At 39.2% G+C, this 25,323-nt stretch overlaps 3 protein-coding genes across 3 annotated transcripts; 2 read left to right on the top strand and 1 right to left on the bottom strand.

Annotated features, from left to right (window-relative positions):
• Window positions 1-677: 677 nt before the first annotated feature.
• Window positions 678-1,848, top strand: LOC125141542 (10 kDa heat shock protein, mitochondrial-like). The gene is made up of 3 exons (XM_047815430.1): window positions 678-792; window positions 1,509-1,640; window positions 1,733-1,848. Exons 1-3 carry the CDS (start codon window positions 721-723, stop codon window positions 1,811-1,813), a joined length of 285 nt encoding a protein of 94 aa, XP_047671386.1. The 5' UTR covers window positions 678-720; the 3' UTR covers window positions 1,814-1,848.
• A 15,474-nt stretch (window positions 1,849-17,322) lies between these two features.
• On the top strand, window positions 17,323-21,463 carry LOC125141387. The gene is made up of 4 exons (XM_047814617.1): window positions 17,323-17,545; window positions 18,671-18,786; window positions 19,753-20,948; window positions 21,088-21,463. The coding sequence occupies exons 2-4, from the start codon at window positions 18,679-18,681 to the stop codon at window positions 21,461-21,463; spliced, it is 1,680 nt and encodes a 559-aa protein (XP_047670573.1). The 5' UTR covers window positions 17,323-17,545; window positions 18,671-18,678.
• An 828-nt stretch (window positions 21,464-22,291) lies between these two features.
• Window positions 22,292-25,135, bottom strand: LOC125138333. The gene is made up of 2 exons (XM_047815022.1): window positions 24,258-25,135; window positions 22,292-23,593 (listed from the first exon to the last, which is right to left on the bottom strand). The coding sequence occupies exons 1-2, from the start codon at window positions 24,627-24,629 to the stop codon at window positions 23,267-23,269; spliced, it is 699 nt and encodes a 232-aa protein (XP_047670978.1). The 5' UTR covers window positions 24,630-25,135; the 3' UTR covers window positions 22,292-23,266.
• Between the last annotated feature and the right edge of the window lie 188 nt (window positions 25,136-25,323).

Consider the following 25,323-nt stretch of genomic DNA (forward strand, 5'->3'; position numbering starts at 1 on the left):
AATCCATTTTTTAGGGTGGGGTGACGAGCAGATATTTGGAAGACTTATTATATCAAATTGTATGTTTCTGTGGTTTTCATTAAGATCTGTGGCATACAACTATTATTAATATTAGAATTATTCACAGAACAGGGGCCTATATAGTACAGCTAGATTTTGTGGGGCCCCCTGGGCAGTGAGGGCCCCTGTAATTGTCACCACCTTTCACCCCACTAGCTACTAACCGTTACCGAGTCATGGGAATGATTCATTCAATTAGTTGTACAACAACTCGCTGCAGATATGGTAAGACTAACGATTAATGTTCTTATTTTAGCAAGACAGTTCTTAAAATATGTCCTCAGTTGTATGTTATTATAATGCTGTGCAGTTCTCTGTTATTTAAATGAGCAGGTCACAAGGGGGCACTAAAAGTATAAGTTAATTAAATAGACGCGTTTGCATTAATTGGTTTGTCCTAAAGCAGTTACAGTTGTCTCTTCATGTTGTTTAACTGTGTGGCCGTGAGACTGATGTGCAGACAGTGAGAAAAATAAATATGCCTAGAAAGGCTAAAGGTAACTTGTCTCTATCATCCATTTGTCATCCGAATGCAACGCTAGCTGCAACAGTGGTATAGCACAACTCAACAACAGTTTACTTTATTTTCTATCTATAAAATATAAATACTTATTTAGGATCTGTATTTTCCCTTTACTCATCTATCAGTCTGGCGTAATTATGTGCATGCTTTTTGAAGTGGGGAAGGAGATGCTAAAAAGAAGAGTGTTGAAAGGAGAAAAAATTCCTGAGGTAAGTTTCTCTTTAAACGTTTCTTATATTTACAAAAGAAAGGCAAAATGTTGTGACAGAAATGTTGGATTTTTTACTCAATATTAACTTGAGACACTGTCTATGAGCCTTTTACAAAAAAAAAAAAAAAGTTAAAAGTTTAACGGCATTTAACTACCTGCTGGTGCTGGTAATTTTTTAATTTTTTTTTATTGAGTATATAAACGACAAAGGCAAATAATCATTCTACAAGCGTAAATAGTAGAAATGAAAGGCTTAACACAGAATAAGTAATAGATTATGTAGAAAAGACAATAAATAAATAAACCTTTGAAAAAATAACTTACATGAACTTAAATAGAACATAAAAAGAAAAGAAAGACAAAAAGAATTAAGGGCAGTATCACAATAAATCAAATGATGTCAAAAGATTTGTCAAAAGCAGCTTCTTAGCACTCTGACCTCTCATCTTATTAAGGGCTTTGGAAAAACATTTTAAGCCATTTTTGAAAATATGATGATATGATGTAAAGAAAAAAACAAAACTATCAGCAACCACCTCATTTATCATAATCAGCATTTTACTATAGTCTATAGAAAATTCACAAATTTTAAATTTAAGAAACTCCCATCTGGCTTTATGAGAACTGAAATCATTACTATTCTCAATTTCTCTGATTAAGTCTTTACCTTTGCACAAAATCCCTCATTTTCAAGCATCTTTTACCCCTCCTTAGGCCAAAGCTTTCAAAAAGTATCAGCCACTACTCAACCGTGTTCTGGTTCAGCGGTTGGCAGCAGGAACTAAGATCAAGTCCCAAGTGCTCCAGGCCACTGTGGTGGCTGTGGGACCTGGTGCCATCAACAAGGTATTTATTATCTCAAAAATGTTTTTTTAACCTGCCTTTTTGTGTTAAGAAATTTTTGAAATCGTATCAATGACTTATTTATTTTCCCTTAGACTGGAGCTATAATGCCCGTAAGTGTTAAAGTGGGCGAGAAGGTTCTACTGCCAAAAAAAGAGGCACAAAAGTGGTGCTAGAAGATCAGGTAATTGTGTTGTATTTTCAATCCTAGGACTATTTCTTGTTCTGAGATGGAGTTATCCTGGGAAAATTTATAGAGTAGTTTGTAGTTTTTCATCCCCGAGTAGTGTGTGTTTATTTTTTTTGCTTTCTTTTCAGTTCAATTGTAAATAATTCTGTTCAAATGTTATTTTAATAAAGTGAATTTGAGGAAATCCTGAGGTATTGTCTGACTTTGGATCTGTAGAAATGTGCTGTAAGGTCTCATTCAGCATATCAGCCTTCAGGATTTCACTTTCCGTTCTGTGATTTTATTCCACAGGGCACATCTTTATTAAACATCTTAATGACTTTATTAAATTAAACTTAAATGAAATTGCAGAACCATGTCCAAACAGCACCGGCGTGATTTTCTTCTCCGTGTCTCGATAACAGGATACACAGGATGTCACTTGGTGATTCATGTAGACAGCACTAAACTTTAAGTGAACCTTCACCCTCCTTGACGTATATCGGTGCTCAGAGTGCAGGCGCTGCCCTTTCGCACTCGTCCCACCTCACCGAGGTTTGGGAACACTACCAGTTTAGGCTGTTTCGTCAGTGTAATAAACAAAGGTTACTCGTTGTTTAACTAAGTGCCGGCTGATCGGTGTCGTTAATCTCGGCGACAAACGCCACAACGGCGTCATGCTAACCGTCAACACATTGTGTAGTAACAAATACTGACAAAGACCCCTTTTCACTAACGAACACGGGTCACTGTCCACACTGTCACGTAGTGCTGTTGTCTTTTATCCCTTAAGCCTCGATAATCTTCCGTTTAAGGAACTTTATCGGACTTTAAAGTTTCTCCAACACGACACTGCACTCACTAATGTGTGTTGGCTTCTCTCGCGCTCTACCGCTGTACTTCCGGGAAAGCAAGAACGGATCACTTGTCAAAATAAAAGTATTACAAATACAACCAATAATAATAATAATAATAATAATAATAATAATAATAATAATAATAATAATAATAATAATTAATATATACCTTTTACACATACCACCCATTCCTCCCATTCTTTCTCCTCCTTGGGCAGCTCTGTGGCTGTATAGTGTAATTCATTTTTATAAAATTTTATTTGATTCATTCTTTAGTTATTTTTTCAAGTGTGTGCAGCATTATAATAAGCTATATTGCAAAGGCGTATGTTACACAGACTATCTATAAATAATTTAAATGCCCAGTTTGTTGTGCAATATTGTTTTAGGCTTTATATTGCAATTTAAAAGTAATGACTATTAGGCTCTGTGTCTTTATAGTTTGCATGAGTTTTCACTTATTTTATTTAAATTAATTTTGGAATAGTTATTTCTTTTGCTATAAAACATGAACATAAATGAACTAATTTTTGTATCCAATAAAGCGTCACGTTACATAAACAAACGACTCAGACCCGAGGACTCAAAAGGTGAACTAATCTTTTCTGTTTACTGATCTCATGCAAAATGAACGATTCAGTCCCCGAAATGACTGGATGTTCTCAAATCATGTGAAAGATTCTTTCAAAATGAACAAATCGTTTGTGAACGACACACTGTGAAGTTAAGACTCGAACCGAAACTGTGACTTAAAATCCGAGAAATTGGTGAAACTGCAGAACTGAATTAATTAGACGGAGAATACCGAGTGCAAAAAGGGTCGGAAAATGCCGAGTGATGCGGAAGAAAAAACTCGCATGGCAGGTGCGTGCACATGGAATCAGAATGCAGAGAGATCTGGAAATGCAATTGTTTCAGTGAGTTGGTGATGCAGATGTAATGCACAATTACTTTCTGGAAGAAGATTTTGCCTGCTGGAAGTTGAAAAAATAAACTACTGCGAGTGGCACACACGAGAGGGAAAACGCATCAGCAAACAATCACCTCAGGGACACTGATGGTAGGAAGAAGTCTCAATCTAAAGACTCATTGACACTAAATTCTGTGTTATTTTATTGAAGTAATATGCAATATGAAGAATAGTTGTGTATTGGTTAATGTTTAAATGCACAGTACATAGTTTGTGTTCCTGAAGAAATACAAAGTGCTTGCATACCACTTGTTTGTTAAAATAGTACACTTAGAATATTAATGCTCTGCTTAAATAACAGCATAGTAAATAGAAATAAGCTAGTATGCAAATGAACAGTTTGCTCGACATTGTGACAGCTTTGTTTGGAACGATCTTTATTTACATTAGGTTTGTTTACAAATAAGTGAATGCCTATTTATTATCATTATTTTATTAATTTTATTTTGCTTTGTTTCTTTTTGTTTTATGTTTCCTCCTTTAAGGTTGTCAACCTAATTCACTCTACTTCAGCTGAATTGAACAATCTCTGTAAACTTGCACAAACTACTAAATACAGGAGCTGAAAAGTGAGTTGGAGTTGTTCCCTGTGTCCCCTGTAGTTGATTATGCTCTTCTCGAGTTAGAAGCAGATACCGATGTGTAAAATTCCCACATAACTCGACAGTTGACAACCACGTGTAGTGGCGAGGACGAAAAGATCAACGGCTTTGAAAAGTCCATGGACAAATTGCTGCTGACACATAGGAGTTAAGTGAATCACACTCGAAGCACAATGGCTGAAGAAGCATTAGGGAAAACAGTTGAGCAACTGAAAAGGGAGAGAACCTCTGTAAAAAGCTTTATTGTCTTTTTATTGTAAACAAAGTAAAATAACAATACAGAATCCCATTTTAGTTTTTCATGGAAAAAAAGGAGTAAAGTAAATGTATTACAACAACAACAATAATAACAATAATGGAAAGAAAGTTAAAAAAAAATGAAAAAGAAAAGAACAAACCACCCCCCACCCGCTTACCCCAGGTCCTGGCCCTTTTTAACTATCGAATACAAGTCATTTAAAATTTACAAAAGAAGAAGAAAACCTAATCCGGCAAAACCTGAAGGCCCATGAAATATGAAATAAACGATTGCCATTTATGAAAAAACTTGGAGGTATTACCTCTTATCGTATATTTTATTTTCTCAAGCTTAATAAAAAAACTCTGTATCCTTTAGCCATTGTGAGTGGGATGGTGGGACAGAGGACTTCCACTGAAGAAGAAGGCGACATCTGGCCAACAATGATGTAAAACTAATAACTTCTTTTTGGATACAGTTTAACTGAGATGCTTCATCTGGAAGTCCAAATATAGCAATCAATGGACAGGGTTGCAAATGTACTCCCAGAATAGTGGACATCGTACTGAAATAACCCGACCAATAATTATATAGTTGTGGACAGAAGAAAAACATGTGACAGGTGGCATTGTGCGTTAGAGCATCTGTCACATTTGTCCTCGACATCTGGGCAAATTTGAGACAATCTATATTTAGAAAAATGCACCCTATAAATGACCTTAAACTGGATAAGTGCGAGCCGAGCACACGAGACATTACCAAAGCCATTCACAACACTATCCCACCACCCGTCCCCAAGCTGAAGTCCCAGCTCTCCTTCCCAAGCAGCCTTTGTTTTGGAGGTAGTTTGGTCACAGAAATCCAGAATATGTTCATAAATGTCAGAAACAGCACCTTTTCCTTGTGATTTATACGTAAGCAAACCTTCCCAGTGTTGGAGAGGTGGCACTGAGGGAAAGCCAGGAAAACATTTTTGAACAAAATGCCTAACTTGAAAATATCTAAATAGGTGGCTGGCAGGTAGCCCATACAATGACGACAAATTTGCAAAACTGTGAAAAAATCCCTCTGTGTATAAGTCAAGAAGACAGTGTATACCTTTGCTATACCACACTGAGAAAAAAGAATCCAGACATGAAGGGGGAAAAAGATGATTGCTACATAATGGACCTAAAGGAGAAGCAGTTACAAACTTGAAACGTTTCCTAAATTGATACCAGATTTTTAGAGTATTAAACACAACAGAACTTTTAACATACAAAGAAATTTTAATTGGAAAAGAAGAGTATATAAGAGCAGGTATAGAGGATGAGGAAGAACATGACTGGGCTTCTAACTTACACCATGCTAAATGAGGTGACTCAACCCAGCACTGTATCTTATGGATGTGTGCTGCCCAGTAATTGAACTGAAAATTTGGTAGTGCCAGACCACCGCTAGACTTACATCTCTGGAGTAATGACTTACACACCCTGGCATTAATCGTTTTATCTAATGAGACAAAGAAATGTTTAACTAAGAACAATGGGATTGTTAGAAATAAAAAAAGAAATTTAGGCAGAACATTCATTTTTATAGCATTAATCTTCCCAATCAGAGACAAAGGCAGACTATTCCATCTCTGAAAGTCAGACTTCATCTTAGTTACGAGTGGAGTAAAGTTTGCAGAAAAAAGACCTGAAAATGTACGTGTCACATTAATACCAAGATATCTAAATCCAGCGGGACTGATTTTGAAGGGCATGTCCAGATGCTTAAGTTGCAAAGCAGTTGTGTTAATTGGATAACATTCACTCTTCTGAAAATTTAATTTATATCCAGAAAAGGAACTGAATGTATCAAGAGTGGACAAGATACTGTACCAGGCAGACCACACACAGGGTCTGATACATAGAGCAACAAATCATCTGCATACAATGATAGTCTGTGTTCGATGCCGTTCCTAGTGACGCCTTTAAATAAAGTAGAGGATCATAATGAAATGGCCAATGGTTCAATGGCTAAGGCAAATGAAGATGGAGAGAGAGGGCAGCCCTGACGTGTCCCACATTTTAATGGGAAATACTCTGAACGCACATTATTTGTTTGAATGCTGGCTTAAGGTGATGTATAAAGTAATTTCACCCAACCAATAAATTTATTACCAAAACCAAATTTTTTTAATACAGCGAATAAATACTCCCACTCTACCCTATCAAATGCTTTTTCGGCATCCATTGAAATCACAATCTCAGGTACCGTTTCAGAGTGTACAGTATGAATAATATTTAAAAGAGTGCGAGTATTGAAAAATAAATGATGTCCCTTAATAAAACTGTTTTGCTCCTCAGAAATAATGCTGGGCAACACTCTCTCTAAGCGCAGAGCTATAGTTTTTGCCAGAACTTTAACATCAGCATTTAACAAAGATAGAGGCCTATAGGAACCACACAAAGGATCTTTGTCACTCTTCAAAAGAAGAGCTATCGAAGCTTGGGTCATAGTAGTTGGGAGCAAACCATTTTCCAAGGATTCATTAAACACTGACAAAAGTAGAGGTGCTAATCTATTAACAAATTTTTTGAAGAACTCAATAGGATACCCATCAGGTCCCGGGGCTTTATTGGACTGCATCGCTTTAATTGAGAATTTTATTTCTTCAAGGGAGAGTGGGGCATCTAGTTCTTGTACATGGTCAGAATCAATGGTAGGGTTTTCAAGATTGTCCAAAAACTGATTCATAATATCAGTATCATCCAGAAATTCGGATTTATACAAAGAGGTATAAAATGATTTGAACGTGGCATTAATTTCTACCAGGTCTGTAACAATTACATTAACATTATTATTAATTTTAGGTATCAAATGTGAGGCAGACTGACGTTTCAATTGGTGAGATAATAGTCGATTCGCTTTATCCCCATGTTCATAGTAAGTGCCGCGTGTCTGTAATAACAATCGCTCTACTTCCTTAGTGGAGATAAAATCAAATTCTGTCTTAAGGTTAAGACGTTTCTTAAACAGTTCTGGGGAGGGATTGGATGCGCACTCTTGGTCAAGGATACCAATGGCAGAAGTGAGTTTTGTAAGCTTGGCCTTATGTTTTTTATTATAATGTGAAGAGTATGAAATAATCTGTCCCCTAAGGAAACCCTTCAGTGACTCCCAAAGTAAAGACGATGATATAAGTTCGTTCTGGAGAAACGGAGAAAAAAAGGAGAAACTCATCAATAGAATTGGACAGAAATTCACAAAATTTTTTATCTGCCAGCAATAGAGAATTAAATCTCCAAAGGTGGGAGTAGATCTCTGTATGGACAACTGAATATCCAGAAATAGTGGTGCGTGATCTGATATTAAAATACTTGAATAATCAACGGCAGCAACAGATGAATTCAAGCTGTTATCTATGAAGAAATAATCTATTCTTGAGTATGACTGGTGAACCTGAGAGAAAAAGGAGAATTTTTTAATTAAACGATTACGAACTCTCCAAGGGTCAACCAACCCATTCTGATTCATAAAGTCAGAAAAAGATTTTGACATAGCTGACTGAGATATTGGTCGTGAACTGGATCTATCTACCACTGGGTCAAGTACACATTTCAAATCACCTCCAAAAATCAATAAATGAGAATTTAAATGAGGTATGCTACTAAGTAATCTGTTGGCGAATTCAACATCATCAAAGTTAGGTGCATAGACATTTACCAGCAGCACCTTTGTTTGCATTAACATGCCTACAACCATAAGATATCTGCCATTTTTATCAGTAGGTAGAAACTGAATATTTTTATTGATCGAAATAGCAACTCCTCTTGATTTAGAGTTAAAGTTGAATGAAAGAAGAATGAAAGACATGCCCTATCCAAGAAGCCTGCAGCCTATAATGATCTTTAGATTTGAGATGAGTTTCTTGTAAAAACACTATGTCGGACTTAAGTCGTTTCAAATGGCTAAAAAAATTTCCACGTTTAGATGGACTACTCATGCCACGTATATTCCAGCTAGTGAAACGAATGGGCCAGCTAGTGAACAGATGGGCCTACACCAGGATTACCGGAATTCAACTTAACAGTACTCATTTAAGTGCACATGAATAGTACCAAATGGCCAGGACCACCCACCCCCCAGCCCACACACACACCCATGAACATATACACATCCCGAAAAAAAAAGGAAAAGAAAAAAAAGGGGAAAAGAGAGAGAGAGAGAGAGAGAGAGAGAGAGAGAGAAAAGTCTCCAAAAGGGAGACAACTATACAAGAACAAGAGAAAAAACATTGATGCCACGGGATTGTGACATCAACTCGGAGAATAGCCTGAGACTAAGCTGCAGTAGAGAGATAGATAACTCCCACAGAGTCTTAATGCTGAAAAGTAATCTTAATAATGTAAACCCCATTATATAAACAGGAAGTAAACACACACCGATATTACCGTATTACTGCAAACTGAAACGCTACCCAATGTTCATCGTTTTTATATACTTCTTGGCCTCTTCTGCAGAGACAAAGTCTTTTTCCACGCCTTTATATGTAATCTGCAAACGAGCCGGAAAGAAAAGACCATAACGAACCCCTTCCAGTCCGCGCAGTTGCCTCCTGACCTCATTAAATGCGGCTCGATCCCGAGCCACCTTGGCCGTGTGGTCAGGGAAAACAGACATCTTTATTTCACCCACAGCATCTTGTCGTCTCTCTCTGGCATGCCGTAGAACATTCTCACAGTCGCTATAATAGTGAAACCTATATATAATAGTGAAACCGGTCTATCAGCGGTGTTTCATCAAGTTTAAAAGTTTCCTTAAGCAGTGTAGAGACAACTGTATTGTTAATGACGGTATCCTCAGGAATCCCGACTATCCTAATATTATTCCGTCGCGACCGAGATTCGAGGTCCTCACACTTATTTTGTAGCGAAACAAACTCCGCGGTTAAATGTGCGAGTTTATTTTTAAGCTCTGCTACATCATCAGTACAGATGGAGAGAGAATCCCCCATTTCTCCCACTGTACCTCTGAGTGCGGCCAACTCTGCGTCTGAGGCGGCCTTATCGTTCACCAGCTGTGTTTTTACTGACTGTAGGTCAGCTCTAATTGTGGACAAATCATCACCCAGTGCCGCACGAAGTTCGGTCTTAAAAATCTCAGCAATGTCTTGCTTTAAAGAGATTAGCAGTTCTTGCTTCAGGGACTCTGCATCAATTACCTGGGCAACTTCCCTGGGAGAGGTGGAGCTGCGGGGTGAAGACAGAGCCCCAGGGTCCGGGGTCGCTACCTGTGTAGTAGGCCTCAGTTGTTGGGTCGTGGCACTTATAGAACTTAGAACTTATTTTGTATTTCCAGTACCTGTGTGTATAATGAATATAGAGAGTGGGTTTGTGATCAGTGATGACTTTTAATCTCGCACATAGGTAAAGGCATGGACTCAATGTAACCCACTCGAATAATTTTACTGATAGATCAAATATATCTTTCACTATCTCTCATATTTTATAACAAATGTTTCTTTTTTACACTTATATATATTTTTTTCTATCTAATGTGTAGTAGGGCAGTCTAGGAACACTGGTTCGTTCAGGAACAGCTAAAGTGCGAGGGCGAAGACCATGTCGCATCCCAGGTGGCATGATGAAGTTTGTGGCAGCAACTTGTCCTGAACAATATGCCAAGAGTGCTGTTCTTTTTGAACCCCCAGAGTCTGGGTTGCCAGCTAGTTTGTTGGCTTCTCCTGTACTAGTGCAGGTTATCCGAGGTACTGTTTATTTACCTGTAGTAAATGTGGGAACCACTGATGTGTTGCTCTATGCTAACACTGTTTTGGGTACACTAAATCATGTTTTTGTGGTTAGGAGTTAGTGAGGTTCGGTCTGTAGCAGCCACCATGGGCTCCCCAGATGCTGAAGTGATCCCTGGTGTTAAATCACAAATTGATGCACTCGACTTGTCTGTGTTGTCAGAAGCAGAACAGGGCCAGGTGAGGGACCTGCTTTACCGGTTCCAGTCTGTGTTTTCCACTCATGAGGGTGATTTAGGACGTACCGGCTAGATTTCCCATGACATTCCCCTGTTAGATACTGTTCCCATCTGGCAGCGGTACAGGCGTATACCTCCTTCAGGATATGTAGTTCTGAAGTCCCACATCAATCAGCAGTTGGACCCGGAAGGACGCCGTCCTTTTGCCGTCCTTTTGCCACGTATCGAGGAGTCGTTGGACTCTTTGACAGGGGCCTGCTGGTTTTCCACTATGGACTTGACTAGTGGGTACAATCAGGTCCCTGTCACTGAGAGAGACAAGCCCTCTTCCTCGGTGTCACAGCAGTTAGAGCGGTTGGAGGTAGTTCTAAGTCATCTAGAACATGAGGGTCTGAAGGCTAAATTGGATAAATGTGCATTTTTCCAACGTGAAGTAAAATATGTGGGGCATGTCATCTCGGCCCAGGGAGTATCCACGGACCCCAGTAAAATTGAGGCTGTGGTTAACTGGCAAAGCCCCACCAGTGTGCAGGAGTTGCGTTCATTTTTAGGCTTTGCAAGCTATTACCGCCGCTTTGTTGAGGGGTTTGCAAAATTGGCAGTCCCTCTGCACAAGTTGGTAGCTGAATGGGCTGCTGCTAAGCCTAAAGCACGAACTGGGCAGGGTTTCTCTATTGCCTGGACTGAACAGTGCCAGCAGTGTTTTGATGAGCTGAAGAGTAGGCTTACTTCTGCCCCAGTACTCGCTTATGCCAACTTTTCCCTGCCTTTTATCTTGGAGGTAGATGCCAGCCATGGTGGCTTAGGAGCTGTTCTCTCACAGGAACAGGGAGGTAACGTGCGGCCAATTTCTTATGCTAGCCGCAGTCTTAGGCCCACTGAGCGTAATATGTCCAATTACAGCTCCATGAAGCTGGAGTTTTTGGCACTTGACCGAGAAATTTAGGGAGTACTTGTTAGGACAGAAGTGTATTGTGTATAGTTTTGAAGAGCGACGCCAGCTGTCCAAAGCCACCCTAGTCTTACTGCGTCAGTGGGATCGGTTGCTGGATAAGGAAGGGGTTCTGCATCGCCGTGTGTTCCGTTCTAATGGTGGTGAAGAGATTCTCCAGGTAGTTCTACCAGCTGTCTTGCGTAAGGACGTTTTGACTCAAGTGCACCAGGGACAATGGCACCAAGGGGTCGAACGGACCACCGAGCTAGTGCGACAGCGTTACTATTCGCCAGGACTAACATCCGATGTAGCTCAGTGGTGTCGGGAGTGCGAAAGGTGTCAGGTCGCTAAGGATACGCAGCCGGTAGCTCGCAGTTTTATGGGTCATCTGTTGGCCTCTAGGCCAAATGAGATCTTTCCATTGATTTTACACTGCTGGAACCATCTCGCTCAGGATTGGAAAATGTTTTGGTAATGACCGATGTCTTTACAAAATACACCCTGGCGGTCCCTACTCGGGATCAGCGTGCTGAGACAGTGGCTCGCATGTTGGTGGTGGAGTGGTTCTATAAGTTTGGTGTCCCTGGACGTGTTCATTCTGATCAGGGCCGCAGCTTTGAGTCCTCTTTAATACAACAGCTCTGTAGTCTCTATCAGATTGAGAAGTCCCGCACTACCCCATACCATCCAGCAGGTAATGGGCAGTGTGAACATTTTAACAGGACGCTGCATAATCTCCTGCGCACTCTACCGCTCTCTTGAAAGGCAGATTGGGTCTCTGTTCTCCCACAGGTACTCTTCTGCTATAACACTACCCCCCATCAAGCGACCGGTGAGTCACCTTATTTTCTGATGTTTGGGCAAGAGCCAAGGCTCCCTATAGATTTTCTGTTGGGTAGAAGCCAGGAGATGTTGTCTGATGGTGTGAATGAGTGGGTGTTGGAGCACCACACCAGGTTACAGGTGGCTTTTGAGAGGGCTCGAGAACATTTGAAAGTGAAGGCCGAGCGTCGCAGGAAGCAGCATGACCTGCAGGTATGTAATACACCATTGGGGGAGGGTCAGTTGGTTTATCTCCGCAATTATGGCGTGAGAAGGGCGCCATAAGTTCCAGGATCTGTGGAGCCCAGTGGTGTATCAGGTATTGAGGGCACCTCTGGCAGGAGAGTCAGTGTACACCATTGCACCAGTAGATGATTTGAGTAAGGTAAAACGGGTTCACCGGTCTTTGTTGAAGACCCGTATACGAAGAGAGTTGCCTGCTGTTACTCCTGCAGATGATTCTGTTGTAGTCGAGGTACCACCATCGGAGGGCTCCCCGTTTGAGGAGGTTGATCTGTGGGTTTTGGTACCTGAAACTCCACAGGGTGTTGGTGGGCTAACACTAAGGGACCCAGTGCTTCCACCTGCCCTTGTTCCTCGATGCCTAACTGAAAATCTTGACTCTACAGCTCCAGCGGCTCCTGGACCACCTGGTGTGGGGTCTCCAGATTTAGAGTCAGTAAGGGAACCCTCACCTGTAGATCAGCCTGGTAATAGTGGGGTTGACTTGCGGTGGATGAGGTGAGCTAATGCGGGTCATCATTCCAATCAACACCACCTCCCTCGGGCAGTGGAAGCAGGGAGGGGGGGGTGTTTCCATGCTAGCTTCTGCATCTAATGCTGTTTCTGCCCTTTTCAGGCTCTGGCACTGTCATTCCCTGGCCATCGTGGGGTTTTGTCCATCGTCGGGGCGACGATGCAAGATCTAGGGGTAGATTGTAGTCTAGGTACCACACTATTAAACGCGGTTTTCACCTGAATGACAGGTGCGACAGCCTATTAGGCGTAGTTTGTCACCTGGGTAGGCATCATAAAACCATTGTGTGTGGGTGTGCGCGCGCAGCTTGCGGGAGCCAGGTTATGGTCCCGATTGGTACGACATTGCTGTTGGGTACAGGCTGTCCTTCACTCCACGTTGTGTGTGCTCTGGATCACCTGCGTATTTGCAGTTCGTTGATTACGGATAAAGCTGTGAGTAACTGAACCCATGTGCTTAGCGCTCTACTTCCGGTGCATCTGCTCGCGAGCACGTCGTTGCTGTGGACGGCAGGACGAATGCTCCTTAGACCGCGTTAAGACTGCACTGTTTGTTCTGCTGCTATTTTTATGACGGTGACCGTTCATATCTGATTACTTTCTGGTTTTGTGTTTGGCGTATGCTGGTGGTTTAGGTGAAGCGTGGTTAGTCCGAGCTGTCATTTAAGCGAGAGGTGCCGTTAACGGTGCCGGCTTAGCTTCACCGGCTATTACATTGCCACCAGCAGCATGTTTGTTTTGTTTAATTTGTATCTGTTTTCTTTGTTGAAGGCTCTTTTCAGTTTTTGTCCTTTTGTTAACTTGTTTTTTTTTTGTATTTAATGTGCTTTAATTTGAAGACTGTTGTCTTCACGTGTATTGTTTGCTTTATTTCTTCTCTTGGTTTTGTTCTTCTCTTTTAACCTCTTGCTGCTCCATGGCATGTCTAGGTTTGAGCTTTTTGGCACGAACCTAGTATTTACATCCTTCTGTCTGACCCTTGTGGCCAGTAAATTGTCCATTGTGTTCCCCTTTACGGTGTGAACTTATTCTAACGCGAGTTGTTGGGTTGAATGTGAGTTTAACTGTGTTTTGTTTTATTCTTTTATTTTGTTTATTTCAGGAGCTGAAGGCCCCAGTGAGGGAAGCTAGCTGTCTTGGCCTTGTGGTGGTGGTGTTTCTCACAGTGTGTTTTTGCTATTGATATCTGCGTCTCCCTCAGTTAGAGTGGGTGTGGGGTGAGTGTTTGTGAGTGGTGTGTCTTAGGATACTCACTGTTCAGCTAGCTGCCCTACTGGTGGAAAGTTTCTTGTTTTTCTTTACTTCTTGTCTCTGTTTGGTCAACAGTTTTTATTATTTTAACTAGTTATTGTGCAATAAAAGTATTTTGTATTTATATCCACGTGTCCTGTGTTCAGTGGTAACGAGCCTGTGTGCTATATTTTGGGTATAAATTTCCCCATTTATAGAAACTGGGTGGCGTAGTCTGCTCTAATTTTTAGTTGTATATTGTGTCAATTCTTGCCCTCCACCGCCCCGCCACAAATGCATAACATGTTTAGTCATATAAAATACATGTGTATATATACTGTATGTGTGTATTTCTTTTGGGTGTGAAATGGATTACTAGAGAAGCTGCATGTTTTTGGTGACTGCTCAACTTAATCCATCCTCGCGAATCTGTCTAAATACATGCCTGAACTGTTTCATCGCGTTAAGTAAGGTTCAATCATTCTTATTCTCTGTATAATTCTGGTGTATTTTCATTTTATAATGTAAGATGATGAGGATGGTTGATACTGTCTGTGATTCGGGCATAAAGTTTGCAAACTGAGTTTTCTTTACTTTATTTTCTTTATATTATAGTCATTGGTGTCACCAGCAGTGGTGAAAGATGCACGCTGCATGTTTTTGGCGGCTGCTCAACTTAATCCATCCTCGCGAATCTGTCTAAATACATTCCTAAACTGATTCATTGCGTTAGGTTTGCAACTTGTGTTCTATGAGCTGGGACTGTTTCATCGCAGTGTGATTGAATTGGATTTGGGTCGATAAGGACGTGATACAGTGGAATTTATACGGATGGACTACACCCTCACAGGACTGTAACTATTTTTATGTTTTTATGTATATTTATTATCACTTTAATCAAAGTCAGAAGTATACGTACACCTCCTTAGTATTTGGTGGAATTGCCCCGAAACTGTTTCACTTGGGCCAAACATTTTGGGTGTCCTTCCACAAGCTTTCTACAATAGTTTGCTGGAATTTTGGCCCACTCCTCGACAGAACTGGTGTAACCGGGTCAGGTTTGTAGGCCTTCTTGCTCGCACTCGCCTTTTCAGTGCCGCCCACAAATTTTCTATGGGATTGATCAGGGCTTTGTGATGGCCACTCCAATACCTTGACTTTGTTGTCCTTAAGACACTTTGTAACTAATTTGGAGGTATGCTTGTGGTCATTGTCCATTTGGAAGACCCAAGCTTTAACTTCCTGGCTGATGTCTTCAGATGTTGCTTTAATATATCCACATAATTTTCTTTTCTCATGATGCCATCTATTTTGTAAAGTGCACCAGTCCCTTCTGCAGCAAAGCAGCCCCACAACATTATACTACCACCCCCATATTTGACAGTTGGGGTGGTGTTCTGAGGCTTCAATTCTTCGCCCTTTTTCCTCCAAATATACCGTTTATCATTATGGCCGAACAATTAAATTTTTGTTTCGTCAGACCACGGGGCATGTCTCCACAATTAAGATTTTTTTCCCCCAGGTGCAGTTGCAAACTGTAGTCTGGCTTTTTTTATGGTGGAGTAACCTTTCATCTCATGACGGTACAGTATTCGTTTTACTGTGGATAATGACACTGTCTTACCTGTTTCAGCCAGCATCTTCACAAGATCTTTTGCTGTTGTCCTGGGGTTGATTTGCACATTTCGCACCAAAAAACGTTCCTTTCTGGGACTCAGAATCTGTCTCCTTCCTGAGCGGTATGATGGTTGTACATTCCCATGTTTTTTATACTTGTGTATTATTGTCTGAACGGATGAAAGTGGGACCTTCAGGCAACTGGAAATTGCACCTAAGGATGAGCCACACCTGTGGAGGTCAACAATTCTTTTTCTGATGTCTTGGTGAATTTCTCTTGATTTTCCCATGACGTCAAAGAAAGAGGCTCTGTGTTTGAGGTGTGCCTTTATATGCATCCACAGGCATGCCACCAATTAACTCAAATGGAATCAATTAACCTATCACAAGCTTCTTAAGCTCAGAATGGAATCATCTGGAGTTTTTTTTGTTTAAAGGCACGATAAACTTAGTGTACTGTAAGTATACTTCTGACTTTGATGAAAATGATAAAAATACATAAAAACTCTCCCTTGATCGATTCTGACATTTAACATATACAAAAAATATGTTAAGATTTATTGATTCAAAACAGAAAAAGTTTACTCTGATTTAATGTATGACAGTAAAGAAATAAAAGTTTTTGTGTTTTTTTCTGAAGTATATGTAAATATCTGGTTTCAACTGTATATTTTTAAGTAAACAATGTTGAGTGTACCCAAAATTTTAAGTACATAGAACAACAGTTTTTTTTATTTAATTTTAAGTAATTTTTTTCCAAGTTGGGTTTACTTAAAAAGTGTGATGCAAAAATGGTGCATGCATATTTTAAGTAAATCCAACACATATTTTTTTATTTCCTTAAGTGTATGTAAATATCTGGTTTCAGTCTGGTTTCAAAGAATCTACTAAGTAATTGCAATTTAAGTTGACTTAAAATTTAAGCTCATTTATGTTAAAAAAAGATAATTAATTGAGTTGAACCAATGTACAATTTTATCAGCTATTGGTCTGCATATTGCACTGCTGCTTGAATGGGTTAAACGCAGAGCACAAATTCCCAGTATGAGTCACCATATGTCACTTCACTAAAATAAATAACACATGCAAATCACACAAAATAAAGCATTTCGCTTTACTTTTTTGAAACAGGCTGCAATACAATGGTGAAGCCTAAAACCACACATCATAGATGTATAACAAATGTGTCAAATTAACAAATGAAAGTTCACTTCCAACAGGACACTTCCTACATGCTGCCCCCTTTGCAACATTTTCTTGCTCTAAACTAGAAGGAGAAATTATGGAAGCGTATTGCATTCACTTGAGAAAAAAAAATCTACTGTGTTTTTCTGAATTAACGACTTAATTATCTCAGAATTCTGAGATAATTTTTCATGAATAAAATTTTTTTGCTCTGTTTTTCTGAATTAACGACTTAATTATCTCAAAATTATGAGATACATTTTTCATGAATAAAAAAAAATCTACTCTGTTTTTCTGAATTAACGACTTAATTATCTCAGAATTATGAGATAATTTTTCATGAATAAAAATTTTTTGCTCTGTTTTTCTGAATTAACGACTTAATTATCTCAAAATTATGAGATAATTTTTCATGAATAAAAAAAAATTGCTCTGTTTTTCTGAATTAGAGATCCCTCAAAATCCTGCGAGAAGCTCTCACCTGCACGAAGTAACGTCAGGCCACAGTTGCTGATGCTAATCAGCCTGACCCTCCAACAACAACAGTGCCAGGCCTACATGGGTTCAGTGCAGGTAATAGCTAAGTTATTATAGTTAGGCTACATGTTACGCGTTACGACATGTAAAACGAGGTTATAATAGCTGTTTATAAACGTATGTTAACGATAATGTTACGGGGATAGTTTTTACTAACTACGTTAACTTAAGTTACGTACATCAGCTGCAGTTGATAGGCTAACTTATGTAACGTTAAGCTAATATTTACCATTAGTCAGCAAAAGGAACCTTAACTTTTAAGGTCGAGGGGATAATAACGTGTGATTTTTTACGAGGAACATTATGTTAACCACTTTTCTTTCAGTTTGTTGGCTAAGATAAGTAAACCACGCTATTTGCTGTAACTTTAGTGCTTAATCTGTAAATCAAGAGGTCCTCGAACACAGCGAGCTCGGCTGCTGTCAGGGGAGTGAAAAAATCACGTCAGAAATCCCCAGTGCATGCAGCACGTTCGACGTCGCGACATTACATAACAGTAAACAAACATTCAGAACTTTGCCAGTTTCAAAGCCAGCAGGGATACTATTCCGATTAAGTTTTGCACGGACGTTTAGTATAGTGTTCAGCGTGCTACACCAATAATAATGTTGAATATATTCTGACATTGCTTCGGTTTCTTTAGTTGTGCCCTCTCTTTTGGTTTGTCACTATGCATATGTGTCCTGTAATTGTTTTATTTGTTGATATGTTTCTAAACTGTGTACTTGATGCATTTAATAATTTAGTAACAAAGCTAGCTTTTTGAAGCTTTCCGAAACAAGTTATATATTTTTCAGAAACTAGATTGTGCAGTGATCACGGATAAATGAGTACATATAGCCTGTGTCTCAACACTATTGACCTTCTTGAGTCTAGCCTTCTCTACGTTTTGAGTAATGTTACTGTTTAAGATGGGCACATTCAAATGCTTAAGACAGTTGTCTTAGTGATAAGAAGTGATAAGAAAGGCCTATAGTTGCCTACCTATACAGCTGATGCATGAAACATCAATTTTTAGCAAGGTTATCACACTCTTGGCCAAAATACATTTTTGAGATATTTAAAGCAATTATACTTTTGAGGGTACAGTCCTAAATCTGTTTATATTTATGGTGCAACACATATTTACATAAATGCTGCCTTTTTCCGACATTTGTTCAGGGCCAGCTATGGCTACGTCTTCAAATACCCCTCTCCCACAAGATGATGGTCTGTGGATGTTTCTTCAGAGCCGAGGGATTCCTGAGAAAAATATTCAGAAAATGCAGCAAGATCATGTAGGTGACAGCACATTCATTCCTGCGATATATTAATTTTAATTGTTTTACATTTTACTGAATCTGCAGATTATACAAGTAATCATAACCCTATCACATTTAGTGCCAGTGCTTCTGATTTCTTTTTTATGCCAAGCACACCTGTCTCTCCCAACAATGTTTTCATTTCTTCCCTATTCTAGTCCTGTAAAATAAGGTTTATAGGTATCTTTAGGAGTCAATTCACACTATATTTTGGTCTCTACCCTACATAAACAAGTAACAGTAGTTGTGCAGTAGCATCACCATTATACATTCAGGCAAAGTGCTGACTTGTATGTTTGAAATTATAAATAAATGCACAAAATAAATATCGTGCCCTTACAATTACTGCTGTCCATTATGTTGTGATTTGATATTGTTTTAAAAGGATGGAGTAATGTTTAGATGCCAGCACAGGCCTTGGTTGGGAGCTGAAGTATGGAATCAATATGGAATAGCAATATTATGGAGAACATAAAAGCAGTAATATAAGGGAGACACAGCATTTGTGGATGGGCGAATTCTGTGTGTGTTCCAGAGGTGAACAACATCCTGCTTCTGTCAATGTGCTTTTCTTGTAATTGAGGCAAATAGTTATGTAATTAAAGAGGAATACATGAAAGTAATCAGTCCCCTGACTAACTTTGATGTCAAGGATTTTCACTGTTAATACACTTTATTTTCAGCATCATTATGTCACTCAAACTTCATTGTTTATGGTTACAAGCATTTTTTAGACAGCTGTTTTTGTGTTAAATTACTTAATATTTTAGCTCCTTTTATTCCCATGCGAAAAGAGAAACAAGCAAGTGAAGAAAAATAGAAATAAATTGCTGATTTGTAGCTACTGCTAAGAAATTAATTTTCACTCATATGGAAAAATAGCCATCTCTTAGATTTAAGATAACCAATATATCTTACTGTATTGTTTTGTTTTTATTACAGATTGACAGCTCGGTAGTTGGAGAAATAGATGATGCCACTATGACTGCTTACATTCCAGCATATGGTGATAGGATTGCTACAAGGCGTTTCTGTATGGAAAAACAGAGAAAGCGTGGTGATGATCTAAAAAGACAGTCCTTATTTGAAAAACTTAGAAGAAAGTTGGGCACATTGACAAGCAATAAAGACACAGATCAAGATTTTGAGGAGGAGCATTCTATGCAGCCAACAAAGATACATCTGAGAAATAACAAAAGGGCCGTGAAGATGACAAGGAAAATAGAACTAGGATGGATACACGACAAGAAACAAGTGAGAAAACGCAATGGTGGAGGAACCAGAGTTCTTGATATTTCCAAGAAAGCCACAAAAACAGAGATTCTATCACAAGCTAAAAAGCTATTTTTCCCCAATGAGAAATCGAGAAAGGGAAAGTGGGAAGAGTTTAGTCACAATATTGTTGACTTTCAGGAAGCATACCTTGATGAGGGTGTTAGTGTGGGAGAGCTCTATGAGACACATAAATTGGGGATTTTAAGATTTTACTTGTTCACAGAGCACCAGACAAATGAAGATGAAGTGTTCACAGAGATGACAGAAGGAACTGATGAACAGACAGATGCAGCGAGGCAAAATGAGCGACAGAAAAACACAACAGAAGATAATGAGCAGCTGACACAAAAAACACATGACAGTGAACAGCAGACACATACTGTAGAAGATGTTGTCTCTACTGCTGTAGAGATTGTTGATCTTACATCTTTGTGTGATACATCAGAGGTCATTTTTGGCCCTTTGCAAGGTGGACCATTTTTAGAAGATCTTGATGACACAATCTTACATGAGCCTATAGAAGAGGCACAGATACACATCAACACCTACAGCTCAACTCCTGTCCATTCTGACACAGTGCCTGCTGGCCCCTTAAGTCCTACTTATGAACCTTTGCATGTGACGGTGAAACTCCACAGAGTCAATCTCTTGGAGGAACTGATTACCCAATTCAAGGATGAAGTGATTATGTCCTACTCTGTGAAATACAGCTTCATTCATGAAATGGGGGCAGATGCTGATGGCGTGTCCAGGGATGTATATGCTGCCTTCTGGACAGAGTTTTTAGACTGCAGCAGAGGGTGCAGATGTGAGAGTACCATCACTATCCCCAAAATGGCAAGAAGAAGAATGGAAATCTGTTGGTAGGATAATGGTCAAGGGATTAAAGGAACATGGATATTTTCCTTCTCGGCTGGCTCAAGCCTTTACAGCAGCAATCACATTTGGTGAACACACTGTCTCACCTGATTTATTGTTTGACTCACTAATGTTGTATCTTAGTCAGTCTGAGCGCGATCTCTTGTCCACTGCTTTGCAAGACACCCTTGATGGTGATGATAAAGATGAGCTTCTTGATCTTATGGATCGCATGGGAGTAAGAACAGTACCAACACAAGAGAACTTGAAAGCTGTGCTTCTCCAAGTGGCCCACAAGCAAATAATCCAGCAACCAAAATATGCACTGGATAACATTGCAGCAGTCGCAGGACCAACTCTCAGGGAGTTCTTCCCCAGTGTGCTGGATATGCAGAAGATGTATGAGAATCTTAAAACCATCAACCCGGAAGGTTTTAAAGTTGATCACGGCCTCTCCAGCTACTCCAGCAGAGAACCAAAGTTTGCAATTTTTACATCAGTACATCAGGGGATTGGATGAGATAGGCCTCCGGAAGATGTTGAGATTCATGACAGGGTCTGATGTCATCTGCGTTAAAGACATTCAAGTCATATTCACCCCTTTGGAAGGTTTATCAAGGCGGCCTATTGCACATACTTGTGGCCCAACTTTAGAGCTGCCATCAACTTACAACAGCTATCCTGACCTCCGAGCTGAAATGGAGGCTATACTGTCTAGCAACTTCTATGGAATGGACATTGCATAGAAGTGTCTCACTCACTCACATGTACACACTCTTCCCTTTTGCCCAGGTATACAGTAGCCTTATCAGTGCCATCTGTTTACCTTTAGATAGTGTGTGAATGTAAGACAGAGCACATAGGGGAAGTAATTGCATTATGAGTGCAGGGTGATTTATTTTTTATTTTGTTTTCAGTTTCAGTTTTATACAAAATGTCATTACCAAACTTACTGTGGAAACAAGTTTACTGGCTGATGAGCATTTTGTTGATGGACTCCGAATATATCCAGCCCATAGAAACATTTACACATGATAACAAGATTCAATAATCAGTTTGATTTATTGATAATGATACAGGACCATTTAAATGCCATTTATGTTGCATTGTTTGCAGTGGGCCCAAAGTTTGTCAAATCACATTTGGTCATGCTGAATAGTTCCACTTCAGTTCAACGTTTTGCAACGTTTCATATGCAGTTGTTGTTGTTACCAGACTTAAACTGTCTGTAGAAACATATTGAGTGGCTGAACATTTTGTTAGTATACTTTAAGGTCCATTTAACCAAAAAAACAATTATAAGCCTTTTACACAATGTATGTTAGAAATGCATGTGGATACATTTCATTTTTATTTAGATACATGTACCAATATTTTAAATGTTTTAAAACTTTTATATAAGCCATCATTTCTGTTAGCAGTTTAGGAGCATACTTTTTGGGACAATTTAACAATTTAAAAGACCCTGGGGTAATGTCAGCTCATGTTAATTCTAAATTTTGCCAGTGTTTGGAAATCTGTTCTAACATACAGCACTGTACATTAGAAGGTGTTCTGCTTTTTACAAATAAAAAGCACAGGTTTCTCTCTTGTTTTCAAACAAATCGGGTCTTTACTGCAGATAACACACACAAATTTTGTCTACACAATAGAATTACCGAGTTTTGACAACTGCACTGCAGTTCCTGCATTCACCAGTACTCTTTAGACAACATATTTAAACAGTCATCTCTACATTACCAAATTTACCAAATAGGCTTATTTCCTACATACACAGTAAATCACACTGGGGAGAAAAAATGTTTTACTGGTTTAGCATGTATTTATATGATGACAAATAATTGTGTAAAAAAGTGCTTTATGTGCAGCCCAGAGACACATGATAACAAGATACAATAATATGTTTGATTTAAAGGCCATCCAAGCATCATGTAGGTTGCCCTGTTTACAATGAGTCCAAAGTGTGTCAGACCACATCTGGTGATGCGAAATAGTTCCACCATAAGGACAAATGTGCCATTTTTGACAATGGCAACATGTGATACCTTTCATTTGCAGGTACAGGATTGTTCCCAGTTCTGTGGATGAGATGTACTTTTTACATAATGATGAATAAAAAGAGATGATATGGAGCTGAGTTGGGAGATGTCCATTATGAAAGAGGTGTTTATTATCGATTGCAAACACAGTACTTCTGTCAAACATTTACAATGAATGTCATGGTATATATCCTTTTCCGTCCAAACAGCAATTCTGTTGTTTTTTTGGCTATGAGTGGGTGCTCACATTCAGTCATTTGATCCAGTAGAACAACTTGTGATTATTAAATTTGGGTACGTATGTAAGCACGTAAGAACATGTAAAGATCAATGGCTTCCTCTGGAGAGGTTGGTGGATGAAGACTGTTTTCTACCATGGCAAGGCAACAAATGTCAAACACTGTATTATCACAGGGATATGGTCCTCTCTCACGACATTCCTCCCTACAAGCCTGTATCTTCTGTTGGGATACCTCTTTAAGGTACTCCCTAGCACCAAAAAGTTGGGGTAGGGTGTACATCATCACTGGACGTCCACATGGAGACACAGCATTTCTGGATGGGCGAATTCTGTGCGTGTTCCAAAGGTGAACAACATCCTGCAGTTCTCTCTAAATATAAAAAAAAAACAGTGGGGAAGTAAAAAAAAATTAGTCCACACCATTGCAATACCACCTGCAGGCAAAATAAATGCTTATGGTCCAGTATGATACAGTAGAGCCGTTTCTCAAACAGTTTCATGCATGTTAAATTCTATATTTGAAAACAATAAAACTCTATGTTAAGATTTGTTTTATATGATCAGGGTCAGATAAGTCATCCCTCTCATATACTGTGTCCCACTAATGCAGAGAAACAATTTTCTTTCACCAAAATGTTCATAAAAGTACCAGAATGAAATTAATAAAAGTAGGCTACTCATAGTGCGGTAAATTTTCCTTGTCAGTGTTTTATATTATGATGTTTTTGGGTTAATATTAGATAATCATTTTATTGTTGTAGATGCAGGCTGCTGCTAATTCTAACTACTTATACTGAGATCCATCTCTTAAAAAGTCAACTATATGGGAATAAGGAAAAAATTGTGATCTACAAATTAATTTAATAATCTAATTAAATAATGGTTATTGCCCATTTGCTTCTGTTATGGAACAGTTGTTAGACCTATGAAATGACATAATTATGCTGCATGTCACAACATTTGGCGTATTGACAAAATCTATAGCTGAATAACATATCACAATTTACATGTCTAAAGCACATTTCTTACTGTACCTCTATTATTTCAAGACATGTGAACTGTATTAGACTTTTGTCTATGAAGTCACCGGAGAAGTCGTCAGAATCTTTTAGATCTTGAAATAGGTTGATCCAGAACTGTGCATGCTGTTTCCTCAAAAATCCCCACCACTGCTCTATCCGTTGGTTATGATTGCTTGAGCCATACAAATAGCAATTTCTCGAAAAGTCGTCCGTATGATCATGTCTCATGAACATCTGCATCTGTTCCATGTAACAGTTCTCTGTCCCTAAGTCTGAGCGAATTCGGGTGGCTGTCCCATTCCTTGATAACGCCGCATCAATAAAGTATCCAGCGATGACCTTGGGATCACTACTTGTAGAGTATGCATGTAGCCATATCACCATTCGTGAAAACCCGTCGATTGCACCATTGATGCAGATCCCATATGGTTTGAGTTTATCATATGAATCAACATGCCATAAAAAGTTCGGGCCTGGATTATGATACAAACGTCGCCGAAGACGATTCCGGCCGCCTCAGTTGCACTCCATGGGGATCCAGTATTTTCAACAATTGCCTGATTGTCTCTTGTGTGACCACATAGCCAGCCTGAATGCATTTCAGATGCATCATCTTATATCCGTGAAGCATACCATATCGGTTCAACTGATCCTGTAGAAACACAGCAACGTCAAGCAGATCAGAATGTTCTTTTCGTCTGAACAGGCGCAAAGTCTTGAGGTGTCTGCGCAAAGTTGACGCACTAATAACAATACCATTTACATTGCTTAAAGACAGCAGTATCTCCCAATGTCTCAAACCCAAAGTAAAATAAAACTGGATTAAACTTGAAAGGCGGGACATGTTTATTTCCATGCAATCCACCTAAAATAGAGCTCCTGGCAGGATTTTGAGGGATCTCATTAATTCAGAAAAACAGAACAATTAATTTTTTTTTCATGAAAAATTATCTCATAATTTTGAGATAACTAAGTCGTTAATTCAGAAAAACAGAGCAAAAAAATTTTATTCATGAAAAATGATCTCATAATTCTGAGATAATTAAGTCGTTAATTCAGAAAAACAGAGTAGATTTTT

This window comes from Tachysurus fulvidraco, chromosome 6, assembly GCF_022655615.1.
Source record: "Tachysurus fulvidraco isolate hzauxx_2018 chromosome 6, HZAU_PFXX_2.0, whole genome shotgun sequence".
Classification (NCBI taxonomy): domain Eukaryota; kingdom Metazoa; phylum Chordata; class Actinopteri; order Siluriformes; family Bagridae; genus Tachysurus; species Tachysurus fulvidraco.

Excerpts from the sequence above, each read along its gene's own strand:
- LOC125141542 (XM_047815430.1), top strand. The coding sequence starts at position 721 with ATGTGCATGCTTTTTGAAGTGGGGAAGGAGATGCTAAAAAGAAGAGTG. Across the intron at positions 793-1,508 it reads AAGGAGAAAAAATTCCTGAG|GCCAAAGCTTTCAAAAAGTA; the intron begins GTAAGTTTCTCT and ends ACCCCTCCTTAG. Across the intron at positions 1,641-1,732 it reads GACCTGGTGCCATCAACAAG|ACTGGAGCTATAATGCCCGT; the intron begins GTATTTATTATC and ends ATTTTCCCTTAG.
- LOC125141387 (XM_047814617.1), top strand. The coding sequence starts at position 18,679 with ATGGCTACGTCTTCAAATACCCCTCTCCCACAAGATGATGGTCTGTGG. Across the intron at positions 18,787-19,752 it reads AGAAAATGCAGCAAGATCAT|ATTGACAGCTCGGTAGTTGG; the intron begins GTAGGTGACAGC and ends TTTTTATTACAG. Across the intron at positions 20,949-21,087 it reads AGAAGAATGGAAATCTGTTG|TCAGTCTGAGCGCGATCTCT; the intron begins GTAGGATAATGG and ends GTTGTATCTTAG.
- LOC125138333 (XM_047815022.1), bottom strand. The coding sequence starts at position 24,629 with ATGGTGATATGGCTACATGCATACTCTACAAGTAGTGATCCCAAGGTC. Across the intron at positions 23,594-24,257 it reads CATGTCTTGAAATAATAGAG|AGAGAACTGCAGGATGTTGT; the intron begins GTACAGTAAGAA and ends TTTTATATTTAG.